Raw genomic sequence first — 15,846 nt, forward strand, 5'->3', positions numbered from 1 at the left:
CTGTTATGCTGCTGTGGTAAGATATAAGCTGCGCTGTGATTGGCTGTTATCCTGTTGTGCCAAGATGTAAACTGCTCTGTGATTGGCTGTTATACTGCTGTGGTAAGATATAAGCTGCGCTGTGATTGGCTGTGGTAAGCTGCGCTGTGATTGGCTGTTATACCGCTGTGGTAAGATATAAGCTGCTCTGTGATTGGCTGTTATACCGCTGTGGTAAGATATAAGCTGCTCTGTGATTGGCTGTTATACCGCTGTGGTAAGATATAAGCTGCCGTCACGCTCAGGCCCTGACTGAGTGGTGTGAGCGAGGATTGTGGCCCCACTGTGCCACAGACCAGACTACCCTGGAGGGGCGTGACTAAGCAGCTGCCCTGGTGTTCACTGGGGCCTCTAGTGGTGAGGTCAGGGTTGTGCGGCAGGAAGCTGCCAGGTGCCACTGCAGGGCGGTGTGTGACTGTGGCTGCTGATCCCACTGGGGACGGAACACTAATGACAGGTGCAGGCGAGTACAGACCAGCAGGACTGGTACTGTGGCTCAGACTGGAGGGACTGTATTGGGTAGGACCGGAACACTGGCAGGAAGGAGTGAGATATGGGAACAGGTAGGGACCAGTTCAGACTGGAGGGACAAAGATGCAGAGTGCGGAGCCGGAGCAGAGCCACAGGGTGCAGAGCAGGAGCAGAGCTGAGCCGCAGAGTGCGGAGCCGGAGCAGAGCCGCAGGGTGCAGAGCGGAAGCAGAGCTGAGCCACAGAGTGCGGAGCCGGAGCAGAGCCGCAGGGTGCAGAGCCACAGGGTGCAGAGCGGGAGCAGAGCCGCAGGGTGCAGAACAGGAGCAGAGAGCAGACTCTCCATGATTTGGAGAGAACCCAACTATCCTAGTGATGACGGCTACTTGTGGCAAATTGCAGGGCTTTCCTACAAAGATCAGACATAAGATGAATGACCCTGAACGTGAATCTGCGATTAGGCCGGCTCCACATGATGGCACCTTGCCAGTTCCTGCACCACCGTTGTCTGGATTGGATGAACATGAAGTAGAATATGACGACTGGAGCTGAAGCTACTGGTGGAGACATTGTGAAAAGATAAAGCTGAACTTCTTGCAGCTAGGTTGATACAGAAGGATCTTCATGATGATGTCAGTGTGTTATTACAGAAACAGAAGTAACACTAACACAATTTTTCACAGTTGATGGACCCATGGTGTACTGTAGTGATGAGCGAATATACTGGTTACTCGAGATTTCCCAGCATGCTCGGGGGTCCTCCGAGTATTCTTTACTGCTCGGAGATTTAGTTTTTATTGCCGCAGCTGAATTATTTACGTCTGTTATTTAGCATAACTACATGTGGGGATTCCCTAGCAACCCGGCAACCCCCACATGTACTTATGCTGGCTAATAGATGTAAATCATTCAGCTGAGGTGAGGAAACTAAATCTCCGAGCACTAAAAAATACTCGGAGGACCCCCGAGCGTATATTCGCTCATCACTAGCGATTGTTTATTGACTCATCCCAGAGAAGTTTGAAAGCAGTGTTGCTTCACAATGGAAATATGAAACCATCAATCCCTATAGCTCACTCATGTCATCTAGAGGATAGTTATGAAAATCTGTCAGTTGTTTTGGATGCTGTACAAAACAACTATGCTTGTGTGTTTTCATCACATTGCCAGCAGTGGAGGGATACCGAAGATAAGCCCCCTGCACATGTGATAGCCGTCTGTTGCCTAAGGTCACCCCGATCCGTGACGTAGGGGTGACAGTCACGGTGTGAATCGTGACAGACAGGTTCCTGGAGAGGACAGCGGCATCTGGAGGAGACAGAGAAGGGGACATACAGGAGTCCGGAGTAGAGGACAGAGAGTTCTGGAGAAAGGTCTGTAGGGGACAGAAGTGTGGAGCCAGCAGATGGGTCTTGAATGGACAGAACAGGTTTTAGGAATAGACTATTCTGATCTGACAGAACTGGATCTTTGGTGCTGGGTTCCTGATCACACAGGATTGGATCTTTGGTGCAGGGTTTCTTGATCTCGCAGGACTAGATCTTTCATGCAGGGTTTCCTGATCTGACAGGACTGGATCTTTGGCTCAGTGTTTCCTGATCTGACAGGACTGGATCTTTGGTGCTGGGTTCCTGATCACACAGGGTTGGATCTTTGGTGCAGGGTTTCTTGATCTCGCAGGACTAGATCTTTCATGCAGGGTTTCCTGATCTGACAGGACTGGATCTTTGGCTCAGAGTTTCCTGATCTGACAGGACTGGATCTTTGGTGCAGGGTTTCCTGATCACACAGGACTGGATCTTTGGCGCAGGGTTTCCTGATCTGACAGGACTGGATCTTTGGTGTTGAGTTTCCTGATCACACAGGACTGGATCTTGGGTGCAGTCTTCTCTGGTCTCAGGTTCTCCTGGTGTCGCCATATGTGATCTTAGTGACAGACTCTCCTGATGTCTCAGGACTGGATCCTATGCTACCCTTACATGAGATCATTATCTGCAGACCATTGGGATCGATTGTGTGGTGGTCGCACATGTAAATTATTCTGCAGATAAGTATAATTTATGGGCCGGCTTTTTTATGTCATATAGTTTCTTATTAATTTCTTGTCTTCTTTTTTTTAACGAAATCTCAAACTCTATAAACGTCTGATTGTCCTCTGAGCAGCTGTTTGTTGTTAGTGCCTCCGCCCTCCAGTGCTGAGCAGCATAATAATGTAATTATAGGGTCACCGCTCTGGACTTCTGACCCCAAGTCCTCACACCCCGCCATGGATCCTCCACTAGGGGGCACTCACTATATGCAGAATGTAATTACTAGATTTACCCCGATGTGCGGTGACACTGTGTCCGGATAGAGGCCCCCTCGTGTACTTTATGGCCCCCCACGGACACTGTATGGAGGTCCCCCCCAGCACTGTGTGGAGGCCCTGTATGCGCCCCCCCACCAGACAATGTATGGAGATCCTCCCACGGACACTGTGTGTAGTTTCCCCCATGTACTGTGTCTGGAACCCCCTGGATACTGTATGGGGGCACCGTGTGTGGTCCCCCTCAGGCACCGTCTGGAGGCCCCCTGGGCCCTGTATGGGGGCACCGTGCGGAGGCCACCTGGGCCCTGTATGGGGACACCATGTGGAGGCCCTCCGGGCACTGTATGGAGTTTAGCGACCAATCAAAGACACAGATAGAAGCAGTAATATTTATTATCGGCTCATACTGATATCACTTGACTAGCAAGTGCATAGATATAGATCAATGCCAGCATCCATGTAATTCCTGTTCATGACTTGTTCTGCGCAGACCCAGCCCGCCCGAACATCAGTCAGTATATGCACGTCTTCCAGAGTCATGGCGCACACTCACTTAAAGCCTTTCTTCACTGCACATTTGTTTCTGGTGGTAATTTTGGATCTAGTTGCCTTTTTTTTGTGTGGGGGGGACACGACCAGATCAGCTGTACCAGATATCGGTAGCTGCAGGTATGGAAAAGGTCATTTGACGTTCTGTCTGCTGTACAACAGACTGCCACTCCAGACCGCACAGACTTGTGCGAGAAATCCTGCGGTCAGTGTAAGGGTACCGTCACACAGTGCCATTTTCATCGCTACGACGGCACGATTCGTGACGTTGCAGCGTCGTATAAGTATCGCTCCAGCGTCGTATACTGCGGTCACACGTTGCAATACACGGCGCTGGAGCGATAATTTCATGACGTATTTGCGATGTAGAAGCCGTTGGTTACTGTGCGCACATCGTATACAACCTGTGTCACACGATGCAATCATGCCGCCACAGCGGGACACTAGACGACGAAAGAAAGTTTCAAACGATCTGCTACGACGTACGATTCTCAGCGGGGATCCGGATCGCAGTAGCGTGTCAGACACTACGATATCGTAAATGCATCGCTGGAACGTCACGAATCGTGCCGTTGTAGCGATCAAAATTGCACTGTGTGACGGTACCCTAAGCCCTAAACAAGACAATGGGAAAGAAAAGATGCAATCTGTGTGCTGATTATTACGTTGGGGACATTGTGGAGACAATGGAGATAGGTTTTAAGGAAGTGCCTTCAAAATGTTTTGGTGAGTGCAGTAATGTCTCATTTATGAAGACTGGCCGGTCTCCCCATGACATGAATAGTGAGCTAGGGCTAATGGACATGCCCTCGTAGCATTTCCACAGATAGGTCGATAGGTGTAACCTGATCATTGTATATATTTACATTTCTAGAGATTGGATTCTAGCCGTCAACTGCGACGGGACGTAGAGAGTCCTTACAATTTGCCATGTTGCCCTCCTTCTGACATCTCTACAAAGAAATTCCTACTTGTTATACCGGACAGGATTAGCTGCAGGCTTCTCATCCAGAAAGGACAACCTGATGTAGCCACTTCAGCCTTATCTTACAGTATAACCCCCAGGACTCCATCTTCCCCACTTGCATTAAGCATTTAGCAACTTCTCTACCATAAATGTCTGAAACGGTTTTCCAGCTTTCCCAGTTCTACAGTGGGAAACAGAAGACATAAATATATCAGTCTGAGGGACTTGGATTTGTTGGGTGGTCAGACTCTGCCTTTTCTCTTTGCTGGTTTCTTTGGTCGTTGGTTCCAGCCCTTCACTTGGGGCTCTTGGCTTTCAGCTTGCGGTTCCTCAGCTGACGGAGGCGCAGTAGAAGCTCTTTGGGCAGTTTCTTTCCGTTGGCCAGCAGCTCCTTCAGGCGTTGCTTTGGAGTCTTGGATATGTAGAAATCACAGATGGTTGGGCGGTCTTCATAAGAGACACGACAGGGCTTAGTAGATTGGTGATATCCCTCTGCTTTCGCAGTGACCTCATATTCTCCTGGGTTCAGAAGACGCCAGTAATCTCCATCAACGGCTATAACAGAACACATAAAATTATGTGCTAAAACATACAACACATTATGGTGTCATCACAAGGTGCTTCACGATGGACACGGGATACTCCTTCTCTGTGTTTTTTTGCTTTGTACCTTTACATGTAACATGGAAGGGCCAACGCTGATAGGCACTAGACAGACTGAGAAGCTGGCCAGTGATACCAGTGTGTGACCGCCTGAGAAGTAAAAAGCCCAGAGAACTTGCTGATCTAAATATATAGGCTGAGACGTTGACTTGAAAACTATTCTGTTGTCCAATGTGGGGGTAAAAGCCCAAAGAACGTTATCATGTCCGTATGTACACAAGCGTGTAGGCTGAGAAGCTGACAGGGAGACAAGCCTGTTGTCCTATGTGGAGGAAGAGACCTAAGAACTTTCTAAAGATATAGCTGGATGCAGCCATCTCTGAGAAGTTGGCTTGTCGTTTGCCCCACGTGGAAACTTTCCAACGTACATAGAGATGCTTATAGTCTGAGAAGTAGACCAGGAGACCAGTCTGTTGCCCCATGACATATTAAGCGACTTCTCAAGGTGATATCTGGGTGACGTGAATCCAAAGGAGACTTCCCTTCACATTAATAATGGAGAGCTGGACGTTCTGGGTTACATCTGGAAGAACATGGGGTCATCACACCCAGTCAGCACAGGGGCCTATCCTTACTGTTCTTTTTGTTTATTCTTATGACTTTTTTTATTTCTACATTTTATGGATTTCTGTTGATCATCACTGATATTTCTTGGTCTTCCTATTCCATCTGTACATTTTCCACAGATGTGACCAGCACCTTTTCTCCAAGTCTCTTGGCCAATGTTTAGGACCTGAAGTAGTCAAATGTTATATCTCGTTTTCATGCTAATTTTTTTGTTATCTTAATCCAAGGTTTTTGTTTGGGGGGGAATAAGTTAACATAGTAACATAGTTAGTAAGGCCGAAAAAAGACATTTGTCCATCCAGTTCAGCCTATATTCCATCATAATAAATCCCCAGATCTACGTTGATTTAATCTTGGGCGATGTGTGTACTTTTTATGCTGTTTTTGCTATCCTACACAATGCATAGGCTTGTACCTGTGCGGATGTCATGGTTGATCCCATCCACCATTATGACGGCCTCGGGGATTCCTTGGTTTGTATCTTTATCGCGCACGACACCTTTAATCCCACGATGCACCTGAAAAAGGAGACAAGCTGTAGTTTTCTACATCAGATTACGTAATTGATATGACACTCGTCCTCTAAGGCTTCTTTTACACTTACCGTTGTTTTGCGGCCTATTTTCGTTACCCCAATAGATTTCTATGGGGCCGCAATAACGTCACGGTGCGCAGTATGGCCGTGAGGGACGTATTTACGGCCGTAAAAAAAGATCGAGCCTGCTCGATCTTTTTCCCGGTTTACGGACACGGCCCCCATTGAAAATCAATGGGGCCGCAAAATCAACGGAAGTGCACTGTGACTTCCGGTTTTGCAGAACGCCGTTTTTTTTTTTTCAATACTATTTCCATAGTATTGCAAACCCGAAAAACAGAGATCCGCAAGGTTTTTGCGGTCTGTTTTTGCGGCAGATCGTGAAAATTGCGGCGATATGGCCCGCAAAAAAGGCTGCAAAAGCGGGCTGCAAAAATATGTATGTGTAAAAGAAGCCTAACAAGAACTAACGTGAATGGTCCCGAGTAACAATCTGTATTAGGGTGAAGGCACACAGTCTTTTTGCAGAGTTTTTGAGGCAGAAACTAAGCAGCACCTCTCCAGGATTTGAAGAGTTTCACAAAACCTCCTCGAAAAACTACAGTCTGAGTGCACATCCCCTTAAACTCCAGAGCTGTGTTCACAATTCTGCTGCTTGTCACTGGAGACAGTCAGCAAGCTTGTGAACAGACACGTCCTCCTATAATACCTGCAGCTGTTAGGCTATGTCCAAAGTTCAAACCACAAGTTTTTCAAGCAGAACTTCCTTCAGGAAGACCCCTTTTTGCAAAATGAGTAAACAGCGTCTTTTTCAAGCAGAAATCAAGTGAAAAAGTGCCAAAAAATGAACGTAGTGCACAGCAGTGTCAAAACATCATTGATATGCACCTGTTCTGTCTTATGTCACTTCTTGTAACTGCTTCGGGGTTCGGAAACCTTCAAGGGGTTAGAAGAAGTGACATGTTCCTTTTTCAGGCAGATTTCTTTGGAAGCCGCCCGCTCATTGTACATCATGGCAAAGATGTCTTGGAGTCTCAGCAAAAACGACAAAATCGCCAGTGGAGACGCTTCAGGATAAAGAAAGGCAGCTTTCTCTGAAACATCATCGCCTTGGAAAACTAAGGGTAGTCTTGGGAGGTTTTGGAGAAGTTTTTGGTTTCCAGAAGGGTTTTGGAACAGCTTAATTGTTTTTTTGCAGCCTCTTGATTGGACAGTGTCTAGTAAAGAGGTCTTCTTCAGGATCCTCTTGATGTAATGTGACATGCCTTTCTTTTTACACCAGGTGTTTTTCAAAACCTTTTCTTTAGGCAAAAAGCTCAAAATTCTTTATATAAACAGCAAAGTGAATCCTCATAGGAATAAATTAAAAGACTTTTCTGAACATTTTTAAAGATGAGTTTGAGGAGGATATTTAAGAGAATCCGTTCCCAAAATCTCCGTGTAAACAGCAGATGGATGCACAAACCACTACAGATTTTCTCAGAAAACACAAGACTATGTTCTGTCCAGACGCTAAACAATCAGGGAAGATTTGCTGGGAGATTTCAGCTGTGAAGCCTGCAGATTAGTGAACGCAGATTTTTACTCAGACTGTATAAATATAGGAGGCACGTCAATGTTCACCCTCTCACTAATGGACGCTCTATATTCAGCTGAGCACAGGGGCAGTTACTGACCTGCTCAATGTACAGAAGCAGAGCCTCCTTGTTATTCTCCCACTCGGTCGGAAGTTCCACCTCGTGTGGAAATTTGTCGCAGGAAAGTTCTATCGTTACCTCAAAGCAGTTGGTGTGAAGGTAGCTGAAGTCATTCATGCCTGAGCGGAAGAGAAAACATGGTTATTGAGAGACGAGCCAAACAGTGGTGGCACCTTCACTGGAGAAGACATCTCACTCACTGCCGGCCACTGTGTGCCAGTTTGCTCCATTGATGATGTTTCCAACCCTAATGAAGTTATCGTAGTGGCAAATCCTGCGGTTGTCATCGGCCATGATGCGGTGGCTGGAGGCATAGACCGTAGCTAACCAACGAAACATTGAGTCATCTGCTGTGGGGGTCAGCTCCTTGGCCATCCAGTAGGAACGAGCCATGTCAAAGGGATAGGACACAACGAGCTCTCCACCATGCAAGTTGGCACTGAGGACAAAGGGGATTTTCTGCATCCAGTCAATGATGGCGCGGGTCTCTGGAGCCACCTGAAACACAATAAGGTTGTCGTTATGGCATCAGGCCAGGCTCAGATCATGTCTCTGACTCGGTCTTGGCCTTTTATCTGAATCTATCAAACACCATGCTATTGCTTCCAGCTGAAGAAACAGACTCGAGCAGAAAATGACCACATGGAGTCCAAGGCTTCATGTAGAAGTCACTTGCTACAAGGTCACGTCTGCATCTACCTTTATATGGATTCAGATGGGCGCCCCTAACAAAGTCATGAATGGGGGCACAGACATGGTCTGAACTGGGCCTAAGGGAGAAGATGTCCAACATCTGTGATAGCAATGCGAAAACAAAATTACAGAATGTCTATAGACTTCAGCGTCACATCCATCTCCTTCCTTATGGAGTTGGCTGATTCTGCACAGTTCTCCACAGCTGCATTTATAATGCTGATGGTTATTGGATACCATCAATAAACCTATGGGCTGACCAGGCTTACTAGTGCATGTATTATCCTGCAAACCCAGAACATGCAGAGAATGCTGTGAGATTTCAGTAATTGAGGCTTGACGAACTGTGAGTTCAGCACTGGAGTTCTAAATTCAATACCTGTACACAGTGTGACAGTTTATGTAGCCGCTTTCGATACTCCATGGTTGTGCATGTTTTTGAGGGACCAGCATGTAATAATACATTGCCCCTGTAGTGGTTGACTTTATGGGACAGCCCTTCCATGATGGTTGGAGGTGACACCACGCAAGGTGTTTGCTGCTGTTGGTGGTGGAATTCTCTACCATCTGGTTACTCACCGTTGCATTTTCATAGGTGTAGTACTCTGGGATCGGGATATAATGGTTGGGGAAATGCTCGGGAACCTGCTCATTGTCTTCTGCATCCCACAGAGGGGTGTTCAGGTCTGCAAAGTTGTGGTTTAGATCAAGTCCCTGGTAATTCCAGCGGCCAATGCCCCATCCAGATAGCTCGGAGCCCTAGGAGGAAACAGCTCGGTCAGAGTCAGTGGGGTCTGGCCGGGTAAGGTTGGCCAATCGAGGTGCATACCAGTTTGTAGGCCATTTCATATCCATCTGGGTTCATGGAGGGCAGGAGATGTATACGAGTCTCGGTGATGAGTCTTAGGATTCTCGGGTTTTCTTTCTTGTATTCCTGACACAGATATTCCATGAGATTCAGCATCAACTCTCGACCTACAACCTCGTTCCCGTGCATCCCGGCCACGTAGCGAAACTCCGGCTCCCCTGTAATGTAAGACATCATCACTCTTCTGGTTATATCTGACCACTAAAGCCACCAGCGAGCTCCAACCTGAGCGGTAGATCTGCACCCATCATAGTGGAAGGCAAGAAGGCATCAATGCTCTCTCCCAACCCTCCCGTCTGCAATGTCTAATACTGTACGGTGTGAAGGATAGCGACCATCACAGAGCCGAGGACACTCGTCAGTGTGTGACCTGTGCGAGAGTGAAAAGTGGGCACCACATGAGGCAATGTGATGTCGTACGAGGCCACTGTGGATGTTACTTATTATGGGGCATTTTGGATGTCAGTTATTATGGGGGCACTGTGGATGTCACTTATGGGGGCACTGTGGATGTCACTTATGGGTGAACTATTGATGTCACTGTTATTATGAGGGCACTGTGCTTATCACTATTATTACGGGGGCACTGTCAGTCGGTACTAGACACGGCCTGTGTGTTTCTTTCTACCCCTCTGCATGCTCCCTGAGCGGTCGGTGGGTCGGGCCTTATCACGTGCGCTGCCTGTGGCCTCTTCCTACCCAGTTCATGCTCTCCTGGGTAGTCTGATATCTCCATCACATACATCTTGAGCCCCAGGTAGCTTTTGCCGATGCTGTAGACTCGTGTGATATTGGGACAGTCCTCGTTAACCTTCTTCATCAGCTGAAAAGACAGAGGTTCTACGTCAGATGTTGGACAGTTACTGGTTCTAAAGCTTTGTGGTCACCGTTCTCCCTGCTGTTCTGGACACATTTATTTGGATGTTACTTGATATTAACCTGAAGTTTATGGTAAGGTCAGACGATGGAGCTGCCATCATTAGTATACCACCAGCTGTATAGTTATATAGGATTACTTTCCACCTCTGCCCATGTGGCTCCTGGTTTTGCAGATCAGAAAGAGGTGGAGCCAAGTCAGAAACTCAACTTGCCGACACATGTTTCAGGGTAATGCTCCTCCTCAGTGCAAAGTGTGAGATCTAATTTGGGTCTATGAGAGGCCTCTAACTGGGGCCTAAGGGTTAACGTCTCTCCTTGTGGAGAGTGACATGCCAGAGTAAGGAGGCCATATAATACTTCTCTGGGAAATTTAAATGTGCACATTACCTGACTTTGGTTGCTCTTGTGATGATGATACTCACCTTCCGCATCTCTTTGTAGTTGTGGTGTTTAAACTCCAGCTTGTCGGTCGGCTGCAGTGCTTGTTCCCACATGAAAACCGTGTTTGGATCTGTGTGAAAAAAACACAAACTCACATTAACCCTGAGTCTTCTCCCCACTCACATTTCCTCTGGTAATGGCACACTGAGGCCATAGTTGTCTCTCGTTTCGAGAGAAATTTATATTGTTTGAAAGCTTTTAGTCCAAAAAAATGTCTGACCTTTTCTCTGTCATTTTTCTATACAGTTAGAATAAGGCCTCTTATATGGAAATTTTGGTGTTATGAGCAAGTGCCCACAGAGTCAGTCAAAGCCACAAATCACCAGTTCACATAAAATCCACTGGTGTTCTTAAAAAACACTGCTCAGATCTTACAAATTAGTAAATCTACTGACTGGCATCTTTTGGAGCCACTGGGAGGACTACTTCTGGTGCCCACATAGTGGTCACCTCACTGTAACCCTTTAGAAGAACCATGGAGCACACCAAAACGTAATTATGTTTTTCTCACTAGATATCCTCACCAGTAATGTAATCATCAATGTCTTGCTTTTTATCTGAGATATTAAGAAGAAGGAGGTTCTTATAGATGTGACAGAGATATCTGATGTGATTACTCACCTGGAAGAGGGCACCCCAAAATCTCAGCTCTCAAGCAAATGGTACCATTCTCAAACCACGTCTGAGGGTTGATCCTGATGTACCGTCCGACCATGGGGGTGGGAAGTTTGTTGAGCACTGGAGTCTCAGGGTCTTTATTGGCTTTAAAAATCTAAGACAATAAAGATTAGACATTACCAGGACGAGGAGACATTACCAGGAAACAGATATGACATTACCAAGAAGATGACAAGACATTGCCGAGGAGGAGACCAGACATTACCAAGAAGCTACCATGAAGAAGATGAGACGTTGACAAGAAAAAGGCAAAACATTACCAAGATGAGATATTACCAAGAGAAGATGACATATTACCAGCAAGAAGACAAGAAGATGAGACATTACCAACAAGAAGAGGATGAGATATTACCAAGAAGAAGTCAAGATCTTACCGAGAAGATGAGATTATCAAGAAGAGAATGAGATATTACTATGAAGAAGATGAGACATTGAAAAGAAGGTGAAACATTACTAAGAGGAGAAATAGATATTACCAAGAAGACAAAACATTACCAACAAGATGAGCTATTACGAACATTAGACATTATCAAAAAGAAGATTATGAGCTATAACCAAGAGGAAGACCAGATATTTCCAAGAAAAGAGACATTTCCAAGAAGAAGACAAATTAACAAGAACATGAGATATTAACAAGAAGAGGATGAGACGCTTCCACAAAAATGAGACATTGACATCTTTGTGCTATGGTCGGCCATTAGTTGTCTCTATGTCAAATTGATTTCAGCAAAAGTGAAAAAGCATGGCGCGTCGTGGTGACAGAAGGTTTTGTAGGACTTTTAGGGTATGTGCATACAATGCATTTTCCAACAGGTACGCTACAAAAACACAAACCTGCCTGAAAAACCCAAACTGAAATGCTCCAAAGAATGAACATTTCTATATAAACGCGACTCACTTTTCATATATTCAGTCTTTGAGTATTTTAAACCTCTTTACGTTTCCAAAGACGCCACATGGTTTATAGATGTGACCTGACCCTTGTTCAGGAGTTTTCTTCTCTGAAGATGCTCTATACTTTACAATACAAGGCAGTGAGATGATTCATAAAACCTCCAACAGCCAAAAACAACAGAAAAAAGAGCTCAGGATACGACCAAAAACTAAGACACCATGAAAAAAAAAAGCTGGTGTTTCCTGACGCCTCTTCAAGCGGGTTCTGCCACCTGAAAACAATGTGTGCAGCACACAACCGTAGTGATGGGTACAGAGACGTTCACTGTGGAGTCATTTTCTGAGTGATGTTATGATCCCTGGTTTCAAGGACAATTACATAAAACAACCCGGCCTCAAACAATGATCCCAGCATGAATAGCATGGGTGGGTTATGGCAGAACTGAGTGGGTCACAACTTTTTATATGTAGAATTTGCCATGAAATTATGGACATACGACATGGTCGTGGTCTAGGCACTGCCCTCTTCCCCACTTTAACTCTCTGACCATTCTCCCCTCACTGATGCTTGATATAATGGGTAAAGGGGCTACAGACGAGGGGCGATGAGGGGGCCATACGGCTCCAGAGCAGATATAGGACTCTGCTTAAAGGGCACCTGTCACCCCATTTTTTCCGTATGAGATAAAAATACCGTTAAATAGGGCCTGAGCTGTGCATTACAACAGTGTATTTTGTGGACCCCGATTCCCCACCTATGCTGCCAAAATACGTTACCAAAGTAGCCGTTTTCGCCTGTCAATCAGGCTGGTCTGGTCAAAAGGGCGTGGTGTCTTCCCCTAGATCTTGCTTAGTTTTCCGTTGGTGGCGTAGTGGTTTGCGCATGCCCAAAGTCCCGAATCCACTGCACAGGGGAGTTAAAAGAGCGCCATGTGCACTATTTCATTGGTGATCGGTGGGGCGGCCATCTTCCTTTGGCCGCGCATGCGCAGAAGCGGCGCTCTGCTGGCCGCGGCTTCAGGAAAATGGGCGCGGGATGCCACGCGTGCGCAGATGGAGATCGCGGCGGCCATTTTCCTGAAGCAGAGTTCGCAGCTCTGCTGGCCGCTTCTGCGCACGCGCGGCCAAAGGAAGATGGCCGCCCCCACTGATCACCATTGAAATAGTGCACATCGCGCTCTTTTAACTCCCCTGTGCAGTGGATTCGGGACCTTGGGCATGCGCAAACCACTACGCCACCAACGGAAAACTAAGCAAGATCTGGGGGAAGACACCACGCCCTTTTGACCAGACCAGCCTGATTGACAGGCGAAAACGGCTACTTTGGTAACGTATTTTGGCAGCATAGGTGGGGAATCGGGGTCCACAAAATACACTATTGTAATGCACAGCTCAGGCCCTATTTAACAGTATTTTTATCTCATACTGAAAAAACGGGGTGACAGGTGCCCTTTAATAAAGCTCCTTCAAGCTAATCCTCTCTGAGGCCCAATCCTGTGGTCAGTGTCGAAGGCGACTACACACCTCACCAACTCCACATTCCAGACCATTTTTCTCAGATAATCAAAAACAAAAATATAAAAAAAAAGTCAAGAAGGAAGATAAGGATGCGGCTCCCCCCACACTATACGTCCACAATCGGAGTGATCGTCAAGGACCCCAGTTCTGACAATCCCCAGTGTTGGCCAGTGATATTCACTTTTGGTTGCCATTCTCTACGTGAAGCCATTGCCCAACGTTCCTGGACAACCTAATTATATCCAGATTCTGGTTGAGCAGAGTTAAGTTAGGGACATTTTCCGTGCAGGACCCTGGAAACGATGAGTGACGGCTAATATTTTACTTTGAAATCCAGACAGGCTGGACGCACAGGGTTAATGGTTTTCAGCTCCCTCCCATCCAAAATCAGCACGAGACCAAATACTTTTTGGCCGCTACACAATTTTCATTCCAGGAACGGGAAATATTCCAAAGAAAGTACCACAGAGAGGAGCCGCCAAAACCAGAGCAAACATGGTGTGGAGAGGGATTAATAAACCAGGACCTGAGCGGGATCATCTGTGAGGGGCTCCGGACCACATATGCAACCTGACTCCTCTCATCTGCTGACTTCAAGAGACATGAACCCGTCTACACGTAGAAGAAGTCTCCTTACTGTTACGTGTTGTCCTGTCCGGCAGTGTAAAGAATGGAGACTTTTATGCCAGAGTTTTCTAGTGAAAGGTTTACGAGGAGACGTGACATCACAAGATCCGTCTCTCTACACCCTCAGGTCTATAAATATTGTTTCTTGTAATGGAGTCCTGGAAAGGACCTTGGCCCAAGTGGGACCTGGCGCGGACCCAGCGGCTGACTCGCTGAATATTACATGCTGTGTGCCGATGTCTTGGCGTTATACTTACAGGGTTTCTACGTGTTATACGTTATAGTCTCTGCTTTATGTAATCGCAGGATGTGGAGCGATGGGGAAAGGCAAAGCATGCGCACAGGAGCTACGGACACCGGGCTGAATAAACCGGCCCTCCACCATCCTGCATGTCCAGGGCCCTACAGGACTTGGGTCCGTATCATATTGGGGTCATGCTGGAACCATCCTGTAGAGGTCACCAACCCTCTACTATAGGCCCATGGCCTCCGCTTCTGTGTGGGCCATGTGCTCCTCTGTAACCCACCCATGATGAATCATTCAAGGGTCAAAGAGAAGATAAGGACCTCCTTCATAGTGGCATGATGGGCTTTGATGTACGAACCACAAATCCCAGCAGGAACCTGACTGTTCTACCTTTTATTGGTCCACATCAAGTGAGACGGCTGCAGATCTCAGTGCAGCAGGTGGTGGAGGCTTCAGTGTGTAGCAATGAATGGGACACTGGACGGTGTCAGTGCAATGCTCACTTCTTTCTCAGGATGTGTGGGGTCGGACCAGCACTGATCATAAATTCTATAATAGTGAAGGCCAGCACATCAATATGTTTCATACAGTTCAATGGGTGCAGGGAAATAATCATTGCCCAACAGGACTCCTCCGTTATCTGCCGATCAGGGGGAAACACAAGTGTTATGACCCCAATGGCGAGGGTCTCAGAGGAACGTGGAAGTCTGCAGAATACAAAAATCCAGCTCATAGGGCAGTGGTAACTGGGTTGACCATATATCTACTCCTAACGCCAACACTAGAAGTAGCCGGGGATCATTCCTACGTTGATTCTAGATGACACGCGCCAGCCGGAGAATCTAGCTACCCCTAGTAGAGGAAAACAAAGACCTTTCTTGCCTCCAGAGAAGGGGACCCCAAAGCTGGATAGAAGCCCCCCACAAATAATGACGGTGAGGTAAGAGGAAATGACAAACACAGAAATGAACCAGGTTTAGCACAGAGAGGCCCGCTTACTGATAGCAGAATAAAGAAAGGTAACTTATATGGTCAACAAAAACCCTATCAAAATCCACACTGGAAATTCAAGAACCCCCGAACCGTCTAACGGTCCGGGGGGAGAACACCAGCCCCCTAGAGCTTCCAGCAAAGGTCAGGATATAGTTTTGGAACAAGCTGGACAAAAATACAAAACCAAAACAAATAGCAAAAAGCAAAAGGCAGA

At 46.7% G+C, this 15,846-nt stretch overlaps 1 protein-coding gene across 2 annotated transcripts in view; it reads right to left on the minus strand.

The window, feature by feature from the left end:
- Positions 1 to 3,191: 3,191 nt before the first annotated feature.
- Positions 3,192 to 15,846, minus strand: part of LOC143793452 (putative carboxypeptidase X1) — a 123,777-nt gene continuing 111,122 nt past the window's right edge. Inside the window, exons 6-14 of one of the 2 annotated variants that reach the window (XM_077280433.1) lie at positions 11,297 to 11,447; positions 10,657 to 10,745; positions 10,055 to 10,178; positions 9,317 to 9,513; positions 9,067 to 9,246; positions 7,995 to 8,292; positions 7,774 to 7,913; positions 5,978 to 6,080; positions 3,192 to 4,887 (exon numbers count right to left, since the gene is read on the minus strand). In XM_077280433.1, the coding sequence (XP_077136548.1) occupies positions 4,628 to 4,887; positions 5,978 to 6,080; positions 7,774 to 7,913; positions 7,995 to 8,292; positions 9,067 to 9,246; positions 9,317 to 9,513; positions 10,055 to 10,178; positions 10,657 to 10,745; positions 11,297 to 11,447 (1,542 nt within the window). In that variant the 3' untranslated portion in view covers positions 3,192 to 4,627. The remainder of the gene's footprint in view (positions 4,888 to 5,977; positions 6,081 to 7,773; positions 7,914 to 7,994; positions 8,293 to 9,066; positions 9,247 to 9,316; positions 9,514 to 10,054; positions 10,179 to 10,656; positions 10,746 to 11,296; positions 11,448 to 15,846) is intronic. The other variant, XM_077280434.1, reaches the window with a different exon arrangement.

The sequence above is a fragment of the Ranitomeya variabilis genome, chromosome 1 (assembly GCF_051348905.1).
Source record: "Ranitomeya variabilis isolate aRanVar5 chromosome 1, aRanVar5.hap1, whole genome shotgun sequence".
In the NCBI taxonomy this organism is placed as follows: Eukaryota; Metazoa; Chordata; class Amphibia; order Anura; family Dendrobatidae; genus Ranitomeya; species Ranitomeya variabilis.